The sequence below is a fragment of the Mytilus trossulus genome, chromosome 6, assembly GCF_036588685.1.
Source record: "Mytilus trossulus isolate FHL-02 chromosome 6, PNRI_Mtr1.1.1.hap1, whole genome shotgun sequence".
Taxonomy (NCBI): domain Eukaryota; kingdom Metazoa; phylum Mollusca; class Bivalvia; order Mytilida; family Mytilidae; genus Mytilus; species Mytilus trossulus.
Genome location: NC_086378.1, coordinates 31,588,715 through 31,612,117, shown reverse-complemented (window position 1 = coordinate 31,612,117; position 23,403 = coordinate 31,588,715). Strand labels below are relative to the sequence as shown.

General features: G+C 31.4%; 1 protein-coding gene across 1 annotated transcript in view; it reads right to left on the bottom strand.

Moving 5' to 3' along the window:
* Positions 1-1,011: 1,011 nt before the first annotated feature.
* Positions 1,012-23,403, bottom strand: part of LOC134722486 (endonuclease/exonuclease/phosphatase family domain-containing protein 1-like) — a 51,285-nt gene continuing 28,893 nt past the window's right edge. The window contains exons 10-17 of the mRNA XM_063586108.1: positions 17,996-18,382; positions 11,144-11,195; positions 10,306-10,413; positions 7,931-8,059; positions 6,411-6,546; positions 5,834-5,887; positions 2,860-3,000; positions 1,012-1,364 (exon numbers count right to left, since the gene is read on the bottom strand). Of these exons, the coding sequence (XP_063442178.1) occupies positions 1,195-1,364; positions 2,860-3,000; positions 5,834-5,887; positions 6,411-6,546; positions 7,931-8,059; positions 10,306-10,413; positions 11,144-11,195; positions 17,996-18,382 (1,177 nt within the window). The 3' untranslated portion in view covers positions 1,012-1,194. The remainder of the gene's footprint in view (positions 1,365-2,859; positions 3,001-5,833; positions 5,888-6,410; positions 6,547-7,930; positions 8,060-10,305; positions 10,414-11,143; positions 11,196-17,995; positions 18,383-23,403) is intronic.

Genomic DNA, 23,403 nt, shown 5'->3' with positions numbered 1-23,403 from the left:
GGTATCGAAGAAAAGTTTAGGCAACATGGGATATTGACTGAAGTGTAAGACTAGAGATATTCAAGCATATGCAAATCACATTAGAATTATACGGAAAATTACAAAAATACCGAACTTCGATGAAAATTCAGAACGGAAAGTTCCTAAGCAAATGGCAAAATCAAACGCTCAAGCACATCAAACAAATTGATAACTACTGAATAAAACAAGGTTTTACATATAGAAATGTCTGTAACAAGTCAGTATTATGACAGTTGTATTCCATTCGTTAGATGAGTCCAAGCTCATGATTAAGAGAAAACAGGTACTTTTGATATCAGGTTGTTTTCGGTACTCATTTAAATAGTTTGTGAAATGTTGCTTTTTGTACTCATTTAGATAGTTTGTGATGTTATTGTTTACCAGCACATTAGTTAATAATTAAATTGTATTCAAACTATTTACTAAGGTTTCAACATCACTGACAAAGATAACTTTAAATAACATGAATAATTTGTGTCTTTGCTTTGATCTTATTCATGCGCAATTTTTCTAAGGTTTTGGATTTTTATCCTTTTCATCTTCGCATTTGATTAGGACTTGCATCATTTTTTATTCGAGAATTACTGATTAGTCTTACGTAGACAAAATATGTGTCTGGTGTATCACACTATAAGCCATTTATCTTTGATAAGTGTTATTTCCTTTCTATAATTATTAATGTTTTGCTTGTATTGTTTTTAATGATGTATAATTACAAAGACCACTTTTCACGCTGAAAATAATGCATATGTCTGAATTGAATTTGAAATCATTTATTTAATAAATTTATCATAAAACAATATATTTCATAATTGCATTTAGACTACAACTGTACTCGAGGTAGAATATTGTCTCTTTTAAGTATTCTTATAGATTATAAATATAGTACTTTATATACATCCTTGATTTTTCATCCTTCTTCTTTATGAAAGACGTTACATGAACAGACCATGATTCAACTTCTCTGTCATCTAGGAGAAACACGATCAATAATAATAAAATATGTATTGCAAAATTCTTAATACATATTCAGATATGAGATATTTAAAATTCATTTACGGTTATCGTTTTCCTACCATATAACACACGTAAAGCGTAGTAATCGAATCAACACTCTATTTCGTAAGATCTTGTTCATCTGATGTCATATCATTTTATGCTTCAAATTAAATATTAAAGAGTAAAATTAGTATCCGGAATAACACTTAGATCTGCTGAGTCATAGTCTTTCCCTGTGTATAGCTCTGTCCAAACCGGGCAGTGGTCACTGACAACACCTCCCCATGACCAGCCGTTAGGTATCAACGGACTTGTCAAATTTCCCCTTATGACTCCGGAATTGCCTGAAAAATATTGATAATACCAACTGTGAATGACGAAGTTATATCAAATTTGAACGTGTAATTGGATAAAATAAATCTATTTTATTTTGAAAATTTACAAGTGACAACAGAAAAGAAAGGCGGAAGATGCAGAAAATGCTTACAACGTCATGGCCAAAAAAATACCATATATACGTCACAACAATTAATTTGTGACGATGATCTAATCATGTGATGCGCAGTTTATATTTCGTTTGTGGTGTCCTTGTTTGCTGTCTTAAGGTGGTATGGGTGCCTTCCTCCATCTTGGATTTTAAAAAACCGAGAACCAAAGGTCCAGATTTTCTATCAAGCTAGCACAATTTGATGCAGGAATACAGATATTTAAAGTGAATTTTCATTTAAAAGAACCAATTTAAAAGAATATAACTTATAAATATTAATATTTTTGCATATATTGATTATTTTTGTGTGTTTTAAAAAAACATTGAATTGGCATTTTAAGGGAAGGTAACTCTAAAACAGTGCATTTTCTGAAGGATTCTACATGGAATTTTCCTAATTTGTATTTTAGCCGGAAAAAACGTACGGTGACCCTATCTTTTCTTTTGATATTCCCAAAGCATTATATGAAAGCTATATTTTCCTTAAGTATTTAACAATTCTATCATTTTGTTTAGTTTCTAATCACAAAATAGTGTTTTTTCCTGTATAATCCATACAAAATGTGTCATTTTGTCACGTCCTGTAGCTTGAGAAAAAGCGCGGTGACCTATCATTTTCATTATAATATTCAACATATATCAATAGATACTACATTTTGGCAAAGTATGAACAAATTCTATCCTTTTTATTTTAGACCATCTTAAATTCATGGGATATGTTCTTTTTTATTCTGTGGATTACATGTTGTATATGTATTTCTCTGAGCTGAGTGTTCTAACGTTAATTTGTACTGTATTCCTGTCACGTAGTGTTGTCATTTGAGCGGTATTTTTAATATTGCCATATAAATGGGAGACCAAAAAAACAAGGTTCAACCCATCATTTTTTTCAATTTGTCCTGTACCAGGTCAGGAATAGAATAATTACGTTATCGGAAACAAATACACTTTTAATAGATAAATGTAGTTGATCATCTGTCTGCCTCTCTCTCTCTATATATATATATACCATATAAAAACAAAATGTTCTATTGAAGTCACTCGTTCTGTAAACAACCTTCCAAATGGAGAAGAATTCTAAAGTATAATGTACTTGTGTCTAGTCTATTTTGCCTTAATTCCACAACTAACATATGTTTAAACTAAACACACTTCTTTTTTATCTGGATATTTATTGATCATAGAATATTTTGATTGCTATTTATACTTATTAAACTCATTAACAGAAGCAAATATTAAGTTTCATACACTTTTATGAATACGTGTTACTGTTGTACCTTTTACAATATGATGCAATACCTGTAAATAAGCAAATCTCAATGTCAAGAGCAAAAAATTATATTCTTCTATACCTGAAAATGCCTTTCTTGTGCCGTTACTTATCCACATATGATCATAAGTTTGACTGCCTTTAGGATTGCTGTTGCTTATGTTTGTAAATTCACCCACTGGAAGGCAGTTGTCATAATCTTTCTTCCGTAAAATGTCAAAATCTGCAAAAAAACCATAACTGTCTTAATCAGTTTCATTTGATTTTATATTATTTTCTAGTTTAAGTTGTTTTCATGTACCTCGTGAGAGTTTAAACTTTTCTTCAATTAATAAGATAAATTTGATATAATCTAAACCTTTATTGAATGTTCAATAAAATTCACCGAGTAAACCACTTTGCTATTGGTGACCTCAAGACTCAAAACTAGTTATTTCAACACATTCTCAGTTTATAATTTATATACAACTGATGTTAAGTAAAGGCAACAGCAGTATACCGCTGTTCAAAATTCAAAAATCGATAGAGAAAAAACTCCGGGTTACAAACTAAAACTGAAGAAAACGTATGAAATATAAGAGAACTACGACACAACAGAAACACAATACCGAAATGTAACACACACACAGAAACGAACTATAATGTAACAATGACCATTTTCCGGACTTTGTACAGGGCATTTTATGAAAAAAAATGGTGGGTTTAACTTGGTTTTGTGGCATGACAAACCTCCCGCTTTAATGGCAGTGTTAATTATAACATTAAAATGACAAGATTACACGACAGGGATACAATACATAAAGTGATAAACAGATAAATCGGAGAAAATAGAGGACAGTGAAACAAACGAATAATAGCCATCAAAAGGTAACAGGTAAAAAAATATTTGTATTCGCCAGACGCGCGATATGTCCATACAAAACTATGCTCAGATGTAAAAAAAAAAACAAAGTTGAAGATCGCCGAGGGCCAAAAGTTCCAAAAATTTGTGAAGCCAGGGTTATCCGCCTGGGACAGAAACATCAATCTGCCTGGGATTAAAACATCATTATTATCAAGAATAATACATAGTTTTGTTAACAGTAAATTTTATGAAATTACTATAAAATAGGTAAACATGATTAAACTGAAGTGGTGACTATAGTGTGTGATAACATTGTGTGAGGGAATTCGACGTTTGCTGAACCACTGTTCAATCCAGTGCAATTTATGACAATACCACTGCATCAATCAGAATTATTTTTTTTGCAGTGTTTTAAGAAATGATTTTGCTTTGTTGTCGCGTATTATTTGTGAAACATTCAATGTTTTAAAAAGGCGAATTTTCTGTATAAAGTCAATGTTTATGTTGACTTTTGAAGGCCAAACTTTCTAAATACGCTAATGCAAGATCCAAAAACTATACCAATACATAACGACATGTTTATGAAATTATAACATATCTATTGGTTAACAAATTTTTATTCGTTATTGCAAAATAATGAACTTAAAATATCTGACAATTTCTCCCTACCCAGTTTACCCCTATACATTTTTATGATGTGTACTGGTCATTGTTATTAAATCGTAGGCAATTTGATTGGATTAAGTTGTTATTAGTTTACCTTCAAACTTGTTTATGCTTTTCATACATGACTATTGATTAATTAGATAGTGCTTGAATGTGTACGGTAATAAAAATGACCTTCAAACTGGACACTGGACGAGTCAATATTATGTTTTATCAATGAAAGTTAAGGTGTGAAAGGTAAGAATTGCAACTTATTCTATTTTCACAAAATTTTCGGAATATAAATTGAAAGGTTGTTTTTTAAAAGCCTATTGTGAAGATTAAAGAGAAAGTTTACAAATGATACGTTTTGTTCCATTAAACAAGTCATTTTCGTAAGAGACATGCCAAAATGTATTTTACGCACGACTACGGCAGGTAAAATTATTATTTATCATAATAAAAAAAAAGCATTTTACAGTCTCATTGGCATATGTTGATAACAATTAATCCCAAACTTAAGAAGTAAGTAAATGAAGTCAAAATATGTCCGATCTGCCTTTTTCTGCACATCAAAAGTCAAAACGACCGTTTTAAAGTCAATTTCGTCTACCTCACAAAATCTTGTAAGGCACTATAGCTATAGAATAAAAACGAATACGTTACAAAATCACAGCCCTGTTAGCCATAGTCAATGCACCGCCCAAAGTGATGTCACATTTAAATTTCTGAAACTTATTCCGAAAATTAAGAAAGAATTTGGATGAAATTCAATATTAGATTTGTTTGACTTATCTAACTTACATTAATAACAGTGAAAATTATAATACTAATTTATATTATATTGTAGTAGTAATAAGATAATTAATTGTATTATCTAGCCTGGTGGGTGTTTTGTTTGATCAAACTGTTAACCAAATATATCGTGTAATATCTTTTACGGTACCAATTTTCCTGTAAATTTCGTTGATCCAAAATGTACATCTACCAAATGAACTGGATGAGTAGTTATCCCCAACACAACACACAAATACAACAGAAAAAATACGATTTACAACTACACACGTTAAGACATTTGATAAAATCCGATGACAATAACATACACAACATCAAAACCCAACAAATTAATTTGGGATGGAAAAGTACCGTGCCACATCTTAAGGCATTACGAATTCACACTCAGCAAAACAGTCACATTCGGTAATAAAGAGATCAGACGACGTAATGGCAAACCACAATCTAACACGTGGTAAAAATGTCCATAGTTAGTTTGGACGAAGATTCATCGTATGGATCAACTAATTCGTGATGGTGTCCGTAACATTTACGGAGTGTCGTTTTTAATTTATCCTTCTCATAACTTTGTTGGAGCAATTTTTGCGTTAGAAGCACACTCCTGTATATGAAGTCGGCATCAATTTGAATATATGGGTTTTGTGCATCAAAACTGAAATTAAACACAAAGAAAAAGACATGAAAAATACTTAGTTTATAAAGTTCCTTCATCAAATTTCTCCTGTTCATTTTACTTATTGATTAAATTGAACTTTACAATTTGTTTACATACCTTCCTTTTGTGGATCTAAATTAAAATCTCCCAGTATGATAATATCTTCCTCTCCTGCAAACAGCAAGCGTTTTTAAATACAAATAAATTAAAGTTAACCAAATGTATTAAAAAAGTTTAGGACAACTGGAAATAATTTTACACTTGATTATTTTATGTTATACAAAGATACAAACAAAAAATACAGAAGTAATTCTCTTCTTGATTCAAATTATTGGCTCTCTCATCAAAGTTCACCTTCTATTTGAGGATTCTAACAGTGGTATAGCTGCTCTTTAAAAGTCTCGGTTCTTATTCATTAATGAGATTATTGCCTAGAAAGTAATGTTTAAAATGAGAAAGAGGCGAAGATGCCTACTAAAGTCAATAAAACGTTGCGAATTCAAGAAAGCATGGTTCCGTTTAGAAATTTAAGTCTGTTTTAAAACAGCCTTAATGGTAGCTTCGTTTATGATCATCTTTCCAAAGTTATCTTCATTCATTGTTATATATATCGGTTATCAAGCGAAACTACGACATGTGTATATGTGCTGTATACCACTTGCATATTAAAAAAAACATATAACCCGGTACTTACCCGGATACCGTTGCTCAATGGCATCAATCAGTTCAGGAACTTTATCTATCTCCTCTTGGAGTCTGCTTAAATCTTCATTACCTAAACCTGTCGCTTTTAGATGTACACTCACTATAACACAGTCAAATTTTTTAATCTATAAAAATTTTAACATGTTACTAATGATAGAAATTCACATAATTCAAGTTACAATGACAATACCATTGCAAAAATCGACAAAAGACGACAAAACGACAAAAAAAACCTTTATAAACACTACATAGAAAAAAACTAGAGACTTAACAACAAGAACTCCATTGAAAGAAAACTTAAAGTGATTTTAGGTTCACGACTAAACATATTCTGCTGCCCAAGTGGTAACCGACAGTATGCTTTGTGGCTTTCAAACTCATTTTGAAGTGAATAAAATAACATTCTTAAACCAGCACTCTCCCAGATTGACGTTAAAGGAACATTAGCTACAAATTAGATGAAACATATAAAAAAAATGTTTGTTTAAAAGATTTATAAAAGCTAAATATAGAAATAATATATCGCTGTCAACAGTCAGTTTGGTTCGATTTCATCGAAATACGCTATGATCTATAATATGTTGTATTTGCTTGCAAGTCAATAATTCAATATCTTTTTAATAGTATGTGTGCAACACGCAAGTTAAACTTTAGTGGGTACAGCCTGTGCATGTTTTCATCATGTCGCAAGTGTTCGTTCAGTAAAAAAACAAGTGTCAACATTGAAATGTATATCAAGCAAGCCCCCTGAAATAGCCATGTCGTTGATTGATCCGGCCTACAGAGATGCATTTCTAAATATAGTATACAGTAAAAACGCTTGTTTACATATATTTCTAATATATAAATCAAAGACCTAGAAAAATCGTCATTTTACGATCGGACTTATGGTACATTATAATTGGCCCATGCATTATAATTTAATTTTAGACTTTCATTGGATAAATGTTCTAGTGTGTTATGAATAAAATTTAAGTTAAATTGGTGAACATCAATTTAACAGTAAATAAACTCATCACAGAAACCAGAACCAAATTTAGCATATACGCCAGACGCAACGTATCTGCATCCATTTATGTGATTCTGTATTTCCTATCAATTGATTATTCTTAATAATATTATATAAACTGAAACACTTCAACTGCAGGAGCAGCAAGTTAATGGAGAAGACATTCTATACTTTAATTTTTGAAGTATCTGCAATTTTAATTTCACTGTATGTAACAGAGCTATCAATGATGTTGAACATTCAAACCCATAATCAAAAGATAGTAGACGGAAAAAAAAATCTACATAGATAGGTAATCTTAGCAACACCAACACAATGATTCTTTGATTACTCTCTGTGTCCAAAACAGGTAAACAGATCGTATCAAATATGAATCATAGGTAAATTATCTTCACAATAAACAATAAAAAGTGCTCTAACTGATTAGCAATTGGACATAGGATAAACCTGCTGATAAAAATATTTGTCTTTATACTAATCCACTAATCCAATTAACTTACCTTAAATGTTCCAATAAATGGCGCCCTTGTGAATGCTTTCGGTCCCTTTTTTGCCTTTTCCAGCAGTTCAGAATGATTAAAGGTTATTCCTTGCGAAGTGTCATAAAGGAAACCATTATATTCATTACTCTACAATAAGTTTAAACACATTGCATTTTGTAGATTCGTTTAAGGATATATCATAGTAAGCTTGATTTAATGTCTATCTTATTGTACCAACTAAATAAACCACAATAACAATAGCTATGCACTTTATTCGGTCAAACTGTGTGATATTTTTTTCCAATTTGTTTTCTCTTTTTTTCGTCGTAACTCGAAAAATATGTATTGAGATGCTAAATATATTTATCGAATGTTTATGAAATTCATATTATATTGAGACATGCTCCAATTGGGTATGGTATGAATTCTTATCACTGATTGTAACTTATCGAATCTATTATAAGTAACGCCTCTGAGACTGAGTCTGGTATTAATAATGGTAATAATAATTAATATTGGTTATCTAGAGCGGAACGTTAACATACTGTTTGGTCACATTTTGCGCTTAGATAACGTATGTTTCTTCGAGAAGAAAGAAAAGAATCCCCCATCCTTTCATTTCGCTTTACTCTTTACTCTTGATATCCCTCACTGAATGGTTGTTATTATCTTACTTTATTCATTGCATATTTCAAATTAAATAAACTGATCATAGATACCAGGACTAAATTTAGTATATACGCTCATCAGTGACGCTCAAATCCAAAAAAGTTAAAAAGGCCAAATAAAGTACGAAGTTGAAGAGCATTGAGGTAATCTATGCCTAAGGTAGAAAAGCCTTAGTTTTTCAAAAAATTCAAAAATTTGTTAACAGTAAATAAATAAATATAATTATATAAATGTCATGACAATTCATGTCAGCACAAAAAGTGCTGACTACTGGGCTTGTGATATACATTGAATGACAGATATCAAAGTTCTAGCTTAGACTGCTCATTAATAGCTATCCCACAATGACGCCGTGATCTTACACTAACACAGCAAGTCCGATTAGAATAACTATTTTACATCCCAGCTGTTTAAGTTTAGACGAAAAACCATTTACAATTCATAAAATCTAGTTTAGAACGCCACACAACATTATAATATACTTTATATATTAGTTTACTATATGATTTATACTCTTCATGACCCCCAAACACGATGTTTATATATCAAACAATGTCAACTCGCCCCACTTGCTAATCGGCCCACATTAAATCGCCACTTGATAAAAAAAATCGCCCCACTCTTTTTAACCGACTCGCCCCACTTTTGAGAAAGTGTAAAATCAAATTGAATAATCAGCCTGACAACTAACTTATTTAAAAAAAAAAAGGTTTAAACCCCACTGATTAAGAAACAGGTTTAAACCCCACTGATTAAGAAAAAGGTTTAAACCCCACTGATTAAGAAAAAGGTTTAAACCCCACTGATTAAGAAAAGGTTTAAACCCCACTGAATAAAGGGGTGTCAACTCGCCCCACTTATAAAAAGATCTTGCTTCCTTTAAGTATGTTAATAACTGTTAGTTAGTATCCAGTCGTCCTTGTGTAGTGGTATATGTCGTGGCTTGGTATGCTAAAGTCTTGAGTTTGAATCCCAGCATATAGACTGGATTTTTTTCTACGTGAATTTTAATAGATAGTTTTATACGTATAATTAATTATAAGTGTTATAGTGAATTTGACATTCCCGCCAAAATGAAACAGAACAAAGGAAAGCATGCATAACAACGAAACTCAAACTGGGGTGATCTGGAAGGGGTGATACAGCTCAGATCACCCCTCTTAGAACAAAGGAGCTGGGATGCAATATATATGATAGTATCGAGAAATCGATAACGAGACAGACAAAAAAGATTATTGAACGTTGGCTTCTTAGTATTACAATAGTCCGTTTTTCAGATGATTGCCATTAAGTCCTCATGGTTTGGTCAAAAATAGCTGATTTTGCATGTCATCGATGACCTAGGACACGTTCCACTTGTAGATTACCCCGCGTTATGTTAACTTTCTATTACCCACAAGACACATCACACTAGCAGGGCATGATTTTGTTTTTCGAAACTCTGAAGTTTTTCTTCATGTAATAGATTTGCAGTGCTCATTCAATAGTTACATGTATAGTTTTTGTTGACTGTTGTCTGTCATATCTTGGTTTCTAATTGGCCATTATTTTGTCATTGAATTAGGGTGCTTTTTGTCTCCCTTTTTTAATACTATTTTACCTTTTCGTTTACAACCTATTGTTTTAATGTACTTTCTGTTAATAGACACTCTAGATATGTCTCAATTCATAATTAACAGGCGCACTGAACAAAACTACTTATCCCCAAACAAAACGATATATACCCGATACATCCTTCCAGTGGCTTCAGACACCACAAACTTCCATTCTCCACGATGTCCATGCCATTTTTTTGTACAAGACAATGATGGAGTATTGAGCTCCTCGCATATCTATAAAAATTACATACATTTGTAATAGGTTAAAAAGAATTAGAAAATACACATATTAAGATCATATATTAGTCATGATTTGAGGCAAGTATTTTAATTCCATGCCTGTAACTATTTCAATTTTCTATTATTTTATTACTTAAACTATTCCTCTTTTTGTTCAAGTCGTGTACGATTGTTTGAATTGTTTTAGTAAGTTGTGTATAATTGTGATGTGTGCTCACAAAATTTTATCTTCTGGATACCACTTTTTGGTATGTTAATAAAGTATGCTAAGGTTGGTCATGTGGGTAGCTATAAAACCAATTTTAAACCATTTTTGCATATGATGTCTGTATGAAGTCAGAAATAAAATAGAGTCTGTTGTTGATTGATATACTCGAGCGTGTGGTTTTATCAGATCTTATCGATTTTTCCCTTTCTTAATTTAATTTCATGTTCGTTATTTTTGTCAGAACTTTTTTTGTTTTGTTGTTGTAATTTTTTTTTTAGTATAACGTACTCTTTCGTGCGTTTAAAACTGAAACGGCAGTATTCAGCTCTTATCGATAGTGAAATTTGCCTTTGTTAATGTTTTACTATAAAATATATAACTGTCCATACTATTTCTTAATTTTCATCTATTCTGAGAATACTACCAAGTACCAGAGTAGTAATTTGTTGTTCGCTGTGTCATTTTAATACTTTCTTCTGATAATTTACTTCAATATTATTATTTTTTTGGATATACCTTTTCTAATGATATTTTATCTGCAAGCTCTTGAAATGCAACCAAACCAAACCTAAAAGTAACAAATAATCTAAACCTATATACGCTTATATAAATGTTTGTCTTTTTTGACAATGATTAATTGGCAGTACTTCGCGTACATTGGAAAATCTTTCTCTTTCGAGCGTCACTGATGAGTCTTTTGTAGACGAAACGAGCATCTGGCGGAAATATAAATTTCAATCCTAGTATATATGATGAATCAGTTTATTCATATCATTTCTTTTCGATAAGTTCGATCGTAAATCATGAAAAGCTAAGTCAATGTTACTGTGACTTGTTTGCAAGTGTTGTTCTACACATTTTGCAGTTCATTAAAAATTCTGTATAGTTAAAAATCAGACATTGATTTGATTTAACATTCAGTAAGCTACAATGGAATGGAGTTTTTAAGGATTGGAAGTAAGCTTTGTTTTACCATTTCGACACTTTGATGACTTGCTTGAACTTGTTCTCTAGCAGTTGATTCACATTTATGACCAGTTAAGTTTGTTTTTTGTAAAATAGAATTAATTTTCATCAGGATTTACATTTACTCTTTTATCCCGGTTTTGTCTTTTCTCAGTCGATTTATGAATTTCGAACAGCGGTTTACTACTGTTGCCTTTATCATGTTTATATAAGTCACTAAAAATAATGAACATGTTATATCTAAAAAACAGAAATATTAAACGTTGTCTTCTTCTCGTTCGTTCTTATATTTTTATCAATTTGTACTTTATTCGAAAAGTGTGTATACGTCATTATCTAATACGACAGTATAATTAACATATCCCTTGTGCAAAGCTTTAATTCTGTCTGGATTGTGCTACACTATAGGGTGTTTTTTTTTTTTGGTTTTTTTTTCATATATCTACAATTCGGTCATAACTGAAAAGACGTGCAGATTTTCTAAATATAGATACCAAAAGATGTAGAAAAATCTGAAGTTTTATTGTTTATTTATGCCCGCGTCACACTGTCACGATTTTTACGCCGATGTAAACACGATTATGGAAATTTTCAAAATCGGGACTAATCATATCCAGATCGAGCTATTCGTTGTGCCGTCTTTAACCATCGTTCACCTTTTCTAGCCTTCGAGGACAACTTCGGGAAGGGTTCTAAATTTTTTAACATGTTAAAAACTCCCCGAAGGTGCGTCCGATGTTGAGGGTTCGTATTGAGTTCGTATCATCATCCTCACCATCGTAATGTCACCGGGAATGCATCTTTGAACATCGTATTGCATTCGTGTTTCCATCGTTTCCATCGGGCAGTTTTGACATTACGATGTCCAAACGAATGAATCACGAAGCTACCCGAAGGTCTTACGATGGCAACACGACTTCGTGACGACCTCGTAATCCCGTCGTGTTGCCATTGAATAAAAGTACGAAGGCGACAAGATGGAACTACGACGGCAATAAATCCAGCTTAATGTAAGTTAATTCTCGCGCTACAATACATTTAAAGTGCCATGCGCGATATGCACTGGTCAGTCTTATACGACAGTTAAAAAAGACGTTCACAAAACATGGAGCTTATATCATTTGATTCTATGAGAACAAGAAAGGCGACAGCGTTGTTTCTATTAATTCAAATGGAACAAGAAGAGCAGCTATTACAGGCTCAGGATTTACTTTGACAAGTAAATTATTATTTTTTGTCAATTTTTCATATCAAGTAACATAATGAAAATCAGAAATGCGCCTCGTACACCAACACTGCAGGTACACGTATATAGGGAACCGACTTTTTCTTCATTATTCTGCTGATTTTTTTATGTATCGTCTGAGTTGTTGTCACACGAATGTTCACTCCATAACCATTTTGTTTTCTACATGTATATATGTCATATTTAGCCGCATTTGTTGCTTTCCCCACATCCTTCCTTTTGTCTATATTTTTATGATATTCTGGAAAGAGCTCTTTTTGAATAAAAGGGATCAACGAACCCATTACTTTACCTTAAAGATAGATCAGTAAACATGGGCATAACTATGGGTGATTATTCAGACTAGTGCACACCTTTTACAGTTCAAACAAGGCAATGCCGAGCATGGCACCCCATGTATGTAACATATTTGGGACAAATATGGACACTATATCTGTATATGACACATGCAGAAAATGGTAAATTGAATATGCATATTTGATACATTAACTATTTTTTTTTACAAATCAACCTAAACATTCAGTAACTGGAAATACCTTTAGTATTGTCTTTAAAACCAGCAGTTCAAAAAATGAGCAACCAATTTCTTGTGTATTATGCTATTTGAAGGAGAAAAAACAAGTCCATCTGCATGACCTTGACTTTTGGCCTTGAACGTAAAAAATGTCAAATCATTACAAGGAGAAACACTATACCAAATGTAGTTAAAATCTTTTGAAGCATATTGGTTTTAGAGTGTCAACAAGGGTGATATTGCCTTGTATTACAACTGCTACCTTGACCTTTGAACTTTAAAGTCAATAGCGCTGAAGATATTCGTAACACCATATCAAGTTTTGAGCATTTCGGTTCTAGAGTGTCCATATCATTGTTTTTCTACACGCAACTTGCATGTAGTAAGCGATGGGATAATAAACTAAGTCTTTTAGACATCGTATGGTCATCGCGCCATCATCGTAATCCGTCGTGTAGCCTTCGTAATCCATCGTGAAGCCTTCGTGATCCATCGTGTAGGCTTCAACTTAGATATGAAGCTTGAATACCCGTCTTCGGTTAACCTTCGCATGTCCATCTTTTGTTATCGTATATCATTTCGGCACCATCGCATAGACTTCGTTATTCATCGTACTTGCTTCGGTCACTTTTTGGTATTTTAACGAGATCGGGACCAACTACGTACGAACTTACAATTTTCGCATTCGGGTGTCCATCGTATATAAAAATCGGGACAGTGTGACGCGGGCATTAAGGAATGACTGTAATATTTTTTCTGTGTATGAAGAAATAACATAAACAAGAGGCTCTCAAGAGCCTGAATCGCTCACCTGAATTTTTTTGGTTAAATCTCTCATCAATGATTATCTTGGCTCTTCAATTTATTTAAATGTTCTGTGATTCATCCTATTTTCTTCAAAAGCAAAAAAAAAAACCTTTTCTCCTATGTTCTATTTTAGCCATAGGAGCTATGTTTCTTAACATACAAGTAAATAAAATATAAAATTTATACTAGATACTCTGAAACTCATTTAGCCTAAGTTTGGCTGAAATTGATACAGCAGTTTCAAAGGAGAAAAGATTTTTTAAAGTAAGTCAACATGATGAACAAATTGTGAAAAAAGTCTTTAAAGGGCAATAACTCCTTAAGGGGTCAATTGACAATTTTGGTCAAATTGACTTATTAGTAGATCTTACTTTGCTCAACATGTTTGCTATTAACAGTTTATCTGTATCTATAATAATATTCAAGATAATAACCCAAAACTGCAAAATTTCTTTAAAATCATCAATTCAGGGGCATTATACCTGCAAAACCAGTTACCCGATTCGGCTGAAAATTTCAGGACAGGTAGACCTTGACCTAATAAATACTTTAACTTCTTGTCTTATTTGCTCTAAATGCTGGAGTTTTTGAGATATAAGCCAAAAACTGCATTTTAACCTGTGTTCTATTTGTAGACATGACGGCCATGTTTTTTGACGAAATAGAAAATAAAACACAAACTTTATGTTATACACCCTACTGATCATTCAGTTGAAGTTTGGTTGAATTTGGTTGAGTAGTTTTAGAGGAGAAGATTTTTTAAAGTTAGCAAATATGATGAACAAATTGTGAAAAATTGACAATTTTGGTCATATTAACTTATTTGTAAATCTTACTTTGCTGATAATTTTTGCTGTTTACAGTTTATCTTTATCTATAATAATATTCAAGATAATGACCAAAAACTGCAAAATTTCCTTAAATTACCAATTAAGTGGCAGCAACCCAACAATGGTTTGTTTGATTCATCTGAAAATTTCAGGGCTGATAGATCTAACCTAATGAACATTTTACCCCCTGTCAGATTTGCTCTAAATGCTTTCATTTTTGAGATATAAGCCAAAAACTGCATTTGACCCCTATGTTCTATTTTTAGAAATGGCGGCCATGTTTGTTGATAGATCAAAATTTCGGATACAATTTATAAACAAGATACCCTAAGAAACATTCAGTTAAAGTTTGGAAGTATTTGGCCTAGTAGTTTCAGAGGAGAAGATTCTTGAAATAGTTTATGACGACGACAGACGACGACGACAGACGACGGACGACGGACGACGACGGACGCCAAGTGATGGCATAAGCTCACATGGCTATGCCAGGTGAGCTAAACATTTGATGCCCACTGAATAAAGCGCGTAGCGGGTTATTTAACAGTGTGCATCACATTTTTTATGTTATTTCGAATAGACGGAAAAAAATATAAAAAGTAAAATCACAAAAATACTGAACTCACAGGAAAATCAATTTGGAAAGTCCATAATCACAGAGCAAAATCAAATAACAAAACGCATCAAAAACGAATGGACAAGAACTGTCAGATTCCTGACTTGGTACAGGCATTTTCAAATTAACAGTCATTTCTTATAATTTAATTCTAAATTCCATTTTAAACCGTACAAAACCACGAAAAAACGTTGATGACGTCACGGTCATATGCCTAAATTATGTCTATGGGCTAATAACAAAACAACGTCACACTATCAGAAGACGCGTTACATCCAAAATTAAATTATTTGGTTATAATAGTATTCATGCTCATTTTAATTTTCTGACGAGATGAACACAAAGAAAAATATTTCTTGAAAAGTTTGCTATTATTCTGACCAAATTAAAATCGTAAAAATTTGCATTTGTTAAACTCAAGAGAATTATGACTAAATAAACAATAAAACTTCAGACATTTTTACATCATTTTGGTATCCATGTTATAAAAATTTAAAAGGGTTCCGCGGAACCCAGTGTCTCGCCTACTTTTGCTGTAACTCCCAGGCTCAACAAAAATGAGGAAAACAATCAATAGAGATATTCCTCTTGATACTATCTTTTGATTGTAAGACGCTTCTGTCCAAGTTTGGTAAAAATTTCAGGATAGTTTATGAATCGAATAAATGTTTTAAAAACTTGCAGACTGTATGTAATGTTAACTGGAAGAAAAACTAAGTCCATTTATAAGTAAAATACAGATACTAAGATACCAAATGTTAACAAAATTTCCTTTCTTGATACTAGCCTTTGATCATAAACAATCTTCTGTCCAAGTTTGGTACAAATTTAAAATAGTATAAGAAAGTTATTATTTTTTTTTTAACATTTAACCACAGAGTGAATGTGTTGTTTCCTGGCAGAAAACCTAAGTCCATTTAAAAGTCAATTATAGAAAAAATGGATTTATTATTTTACAAAATTTACTTCTGGATACTATCTTTTGATCATTAAGAAGCGTCTGTCCAAAATTGATACAAACCCATGATAGTTAATGAAAGTTATTAAATTTTTTTAAACTTTAACCACAGAGTGAATGTAATGTTTCCCCGCAGAAAAACTAAGTCCATTTCTAAATAAAATACAGAACAAATACAGTTTAAGAAAGTTATTAAATGTTCAAAAACTTTAACCACACAGTGAATGTTTGTGGACGCCGCCAACGACGACTACGACAACGACACCGACGACGACGGAATGGAGAATCGCTTAGTCTCGCTTTTTAGACTAAAGTCGAAGGCTCGACAAAAATCGCTCATACAGTTACTTGGTAATATATTTTTGAAAACATCGATTTTGGTTGAAATGATAGGCATTTTTTGATTGAGAGAGAACTCACCTTTGTCTTATGACTGTAGTGTCTGAATGCAAATCCGGTGCAGTAAATGTTAATATTATCTTATGTATAGTATCAATTGAAAAAAGTATAAGTTGTACGTTTACATAATTTTGTCTTCCAGTTAATTTCACGTTATCCAATTATGCCTTTTTGGGTTGCTTATGAGCGTCACTGATGAGTCTATTGTAGACGAAACGCGCGTCTGGCGTATTTACAAATTTTAGTCCTGGTAATAATGATGAGTTTATTTACAACCACTGGGTCGATGCCACTGCTGGTGGAGATTTATTTCCCCGAGGGTATCACAAGCCCAGTAGTCAGCACGTTTTGTGCAGACATGAATTGTCATTTATATGGTTATATTTATACATTTACTGTTTACAAAATTTAGATTTTTTTAAAATACTAAGGCTTTTCTACCTCATGCATAGATTACCTTAGCTGTATTTGGCAACCCTTTTAGGAATTTTGGTCCTCAAAGCTCTTCAACTTCGTTCTTTATTTAGCCTTTTTAACCTTTTTTTGGATTCGAGCGTCACTGATGAGTCTATTGTAAACGAAACGCGTATTTGCAAATTTTAGTCCTGGTATTAATGATGAGTTTATATACAATATAACGAAACTTCAAACTATAAATAAAACATATTCTCGGCATCCGTTAATTTCTTTTTCATCTTCTCATATTTAGACATGCACTAACATTAACTCTAAAATATAAGAATAACCAAAAAAAATCTCAGTTGGAGATTTTGTTTTTTCAAAAAGCTAAAAACAAATCCTTAGAAGTCGTTTTATTTGGCTGTATCTGCACACATGAAAACAAAACCTTATAACTTTCATGCATGAAAAAGAAAGTAAAACCAAAGCGGTATCTCTAATATGGAATATAAAAAAAAAACTAAAAGGTGCCATCAAATAAAAATAAAAACAATCCCAAAGAAAGTCAAATAGCAAAAATATCCAACTCCAAAGGAAAATTCAAAACAGAAAGTCCTTTGTTTTCATTAACCTTACCCATTTTCCAGAATTGTCATACAAACAACTTCTCTCACTCCGGGGTTATTAGCTTTGTCCTCGTCAAATCGTTCCACATTCCAACTAGCTATCCTCACAACACCTTTGTTTTTATGTTTAAAATTAAACTGTGCAACTTGTGGTCTAGAGGAAGATTTTATGATCGTGATTATTGGTTCTAACAAATTTATAATGTTTTCCGTGGATTCAGATAAATGTTTGTTCATACATATAGTGTCAGTAACTTCGTAGTTACGTTTCACCTCCTTCTCTTCAACTTCACCACCCTGACTTTCAGAATCAAAACAACTATTCACTATTCCCATCTTTAAACAATAACATGAATGAAATTTTCCAAAGTAATGCGAAATCCGTCTATTAATATCCCTGTTAAATCAATCATAAAAATCAATAAATATCATAACATTATAAATTCCGTTTTATAACGTTATTTTACTAAACATTATATGCTCTTAAAGCCTCATATACAATTTCATTGTTTATATACGTGTATTTAAAATGCGTACTATCTTAAAGTAAGTCTTACTTTTCATTTAAACAGGAAGGTGTTTAAACGTGTACAAAATTTGTGTACAAACATTGGACATACTTTTGTAAATAATTTAAATGCCGATGTATATAGGCCGTTTATAGACTAAGTACAAACGTAAGCTTAATGGTTTGACCTACGTGTAATAATAAATCATTAGTAAGATTGTAATATTAAATATCTGAGTATAACAGTCATCATATTCATTTTTATTATTACAATTAAAATTTAATGTATTTAGGTCAATAGGATTTATGTGTCCGGGTATGATAGGTCATTATTCATGTTTTGAAGGTTTTTAACAATCCCAAACATTGATACATGTTAATTAAGTATTGAGTGCAATTCGTTTCATTCTAATTTGTTTTTATCCCTGTAGGTATGAAGGAAGCAATAATGAAATAGAAGATAAAAATATTGTCAACACAGATCAATCATGCTACAATTGCCAAAAGATGTCACAATCATATTTTATAATGTTTATTTCTTTTTCTATTAATTGCATATTACACTCGTGTGGTTCGAACAGTGATTAAAAATAATACAATAAAAAACACAAACAGTTCAACAAATTCCAATTATTGAACAGATTCTGTCTAATTACTTGTAACAATTAATATACCAGGCAATTCTTTTCTTGTTGTTTAATTAAGAATGGGGTTTTGGATCAAATCAAAACAAATGAGAGATATTGATAGTAAATCAAAAAATAAATTCAAATTGAAAGTTGTTCAAATTATTCAAGCAAAGTTATACCATTTATTTGATTTAACTTGCTTTCTTTGTCAGTTATCTTGGACCTTAAATTTCAAATACTACATAAGCAGTCTTTTCGATTTGATTTTTCCTTAAAAATCGGTATTTTCGTTTTGTCAATTCTCATCATTTATGTGTTGTAATTTTTCGTACAACGCTTTTTTTTTAACATGTTATGAATTAATACTACAAATTGGTCACTACATCTACATTTAAAATTTCGTTTTCTACATGCCAAGCCAACGATAAGTCACATGTAGATCTAATGCTCAACTAACATTCTCATAGAAAAAGCACTGTTTCTCAAATAATATTGGTTAACTACAATCAAATGCAATTTAAAGAAAGAAGAGTGATCGCGTAGATTTGGGCCTTATTTGAAAATAATTGCTGTACCTTTAATCTTTCAGATCTTATGTCAATGACCACAAACAATTCATTAAAAATGCTACAACTGAAAATATATCATCCTAAATTAATGCCTTTCATGAGTGCATTTGTGCCCTTTTTCAAAAAAAATAATTTGTGAATTGATTTGCGTATACTCAATCCAAGTAGTGTAGAAAACAGCTAACCTTTTCCACAATCTACTGATTGAGTTTTTGTTTATTATTTTAACTGCATTGTCACAAACATTTACCAGCTCAAATATTACTCTATAATAAATCCAACTATGAATGTGAGATAAAAACAAGAATCAAACAGAAACTTTACAAGAATTTGTTAAAGACAGCTAGAGGGAAAACATTAACTACAGGAAAAAAATGCATTAATAGAAAATCAAATCCAAGCTTTGTGAAAAAATGATATTTTAGGTGTCAATTAACTCAATGTATTCATATAACTAGAGCCTACCTCTGTGATACAAAATTTGTCAACTCAAGAATTTCAAGTGTTTAACAAAAAAAAGTTGGTAACTGACATGAGAAGTATTCACATTTGGTCTCTAATAATAATATTTGATGATATTCAAATAAACTAAATCCTTCTTTACAGATCAATTATATGTGAAAAGATGTTCTTACTTACTTCACAAGGAATGGTCCCGTTTTGCATGAGGTCACAATTGAAATTTCAGAGGAAAGCACGTAACCTAATGTCTTAATTGAAATTTTTATCTCAGACAAAGGTCTTCAACAATAGAAATGTGCCTATAAAATAGTTCAAGCTTTCAACTGTCCTGTATCAAGATAAGTTGGCAATAAATTCAGCAGAGACTCATTTGCCAACAACATTTAATTCTAATCAGGTCATGTGTTGTTCATTATTTTAATTTCTGTGTTAGGAGCAATGAATAAGAATCAAAATCCAATTTTCAAAGAGATAACTTTTAAATTATTCACTGCTAAGAGGATTTATTAGTGAAATATCAGGTCAACACATAACACAGTATGAATAATTTCATCAGCTAGATGGAATATTTAAACAAGAAAATCTCATAACTTTTTATTTGAGCAAAAAAATTATAACAAAAATCTATTGCTTCTTCAGCATAAGTAAATAATTATATTCTGATACATATAAAAATTGTTATCAATAACCCAGAATATCAATTCCAATTTATTCATTTTATTTTACTACTTTCCAACAAGCAAAATTTAAACCAATATACCCTGTATGTTACAATTTAGTTATAATTCCTCTTTCATAAGTATTTTATCAAAAAAATAATGTAATGTCCTTTTTTCTTGTGGTCATCGGACAGCAAATATATATCTTTTTACTGTATACCCTATCTAAATGGCCTTATATTTGCATAATAATATGTCAACATCTATATATAACAGAAAGCATAATTTAAGCAAGAAATGTGTATAATCCAGGCATTAACTTATTAATAAATAAGCAATTGCATGTGTCTGGCCCAAAATTTCTTCAAAGCAAAACTATAATTTTCTTAATCCTTCCCATCTTAATGTTGCAATGAAAAGGGCATAAATTTCTGATTCCCAACCCAGCTGTTTTCATTTTATATATCTAGTGGTTGCAATGATATATTATAAAATTTATGATTGTTGCAATTAAAAAGTTTAAATTTCCTATTTTTCTTAATACAATAGAAAAGCATGAACTTCTGATTCACCCACAAAATTTCTGCAATGAAAGCATATAAAGTTTCTTGATCTTTTTTCTCTTCCTGATTTTTGCACATTTTTTATTTCTTCCCTACCTTGACTGATTTTCTTACCATTAGATTTCTGCTATCCTATACTTGTATGAGTACATTTGGTGAAATCTTCAGAATATACTGGCCTTTAATTATGAACAGATGTTTATTATAAAAAAGAAATGATGACAATATTACAACAACCTACAATAAAATATGCAAAAATATAAGATTAACAAGTGTACAGGCAATTGACTAGATGCAAAGAAAGAATTTCAATTGTTACCAAAAGCATATTTTGGCAAATGAACAGTAATTGATAATGTTCAATATTCAAATCGACTTGAAATAAAAATTTCTGCATGTTTAAAGTTTAAGTTACATAATAATGCACTTATCTGTTTTATTTTGTTTTCTGATATACTTCTGAAGGAATATTCTCAACATAAGCAAATGAAATAGTAATACATAATATTTCTTCCATTTTCAGCTTCAGAGTTCAACATGTGCAAACTACTAACTGGACATGAATAGAAATAATTCCACTGTTCATACTGCTTTAATACTAAATATTTCCAAAAAATCTCATTAAAATATCCATTTTAAAATTGTAAGCTGGAAACATATACCTTCCTCAAACAGAAACTTCTGTACATTTATTCTTACCTTAAAATTTAATTTAAAAAATCCTCTTTGCATTGTTAACAGATAAACAATTAATAAAGTTGAAGTTTGCATTGCAAATTGCTACAAAAATATATAAAAATATGAAGAAAAAAATAAAAATACAAATGAGACATTTAAATGATAACATTGTATGAAAAATCAAAATGCATTACTGTCAAAATATCTCAAATATGTAAAAATATGATGTGGCAAAAATAGCAAAACGATTTATACATTATGACCTATATCATGGCAAATCAAATACAACAAGTTAACAACACTTCTTTGACAATTATTACAATGTTATATGGGCTGTTCCATTAAAACATTAAGAGCAGATAGAAAAAAAATAACTCACAAAAATACTGAACTCCTAGGAAATTCAAAATGGAAAGTCTATAATTAAATAGTAAAATCAAAAAGATTCTCTTTACTGGGCACACAGGAAAGGTCCTTTTAAACTGACCATACAGGAAAGACCTTCCTAAACTGATCATGTTATTACCATATTAGTTTTGCAAATTTTGGATTTCATCAGCAAACTTAATTATAAAAATATGGAGAAGCAGAATGAATCCCAGTGAGACAACTATACACCACAGTTCAAATGAAGTGGATGAAACCATTCATTACTTCTTAAAAAGATGTGAAGATATCTTGTTTTGTACAAGATTAAGAGCCACATTACAATAAATAGGGAATGTGTCCATGAGACACAGATGATTCCCCATTCAAGCTTGATCTGTATTTTGTGGTAAAAAGATTTATAACATTTAATTGAGGCAAACTTAAGTTAGAAAATGGAAACCAATTTTGGGACTTATGGACGAGCGTATATAAGAATGTACAGACGGATATATAAACAAGGGTAACATTTATAGCCCCTCTGCTATGGAGGTGGCATAAATATTAAATCAAGCTTAGAAGGTCAGAGCTTGCTTGAAAGCATTAATCTATTCAGAGACATTATTCAGACTCTGAACTGAAAAATCGTCACTCTTAATTTAAAATGGTGCATGTCAGATCTAGAATCAACAAATGCAATTTTAAAGATTGCCTTGACCTATTCAGGAATAAAGTCAAAACCCTCCCACACTCTAGATAGGCATGCTACCATAAATCCATTGGGGTTGTCTTAAACACTTAACAAGAATGTGTCCATAGTACACGGATGCCCCACTCGCATTATCATTTTCTATGTTCAGTGGACTGTGAAATTGGGGTCAAAAGTCTAATTTGGCAATCAAATAAGAAAGATCATATCATAGGGAACATGTGTACTAAGTTTGAAGTTGATTGGACTTCAACTTCATCAAAAACTACCTTGAC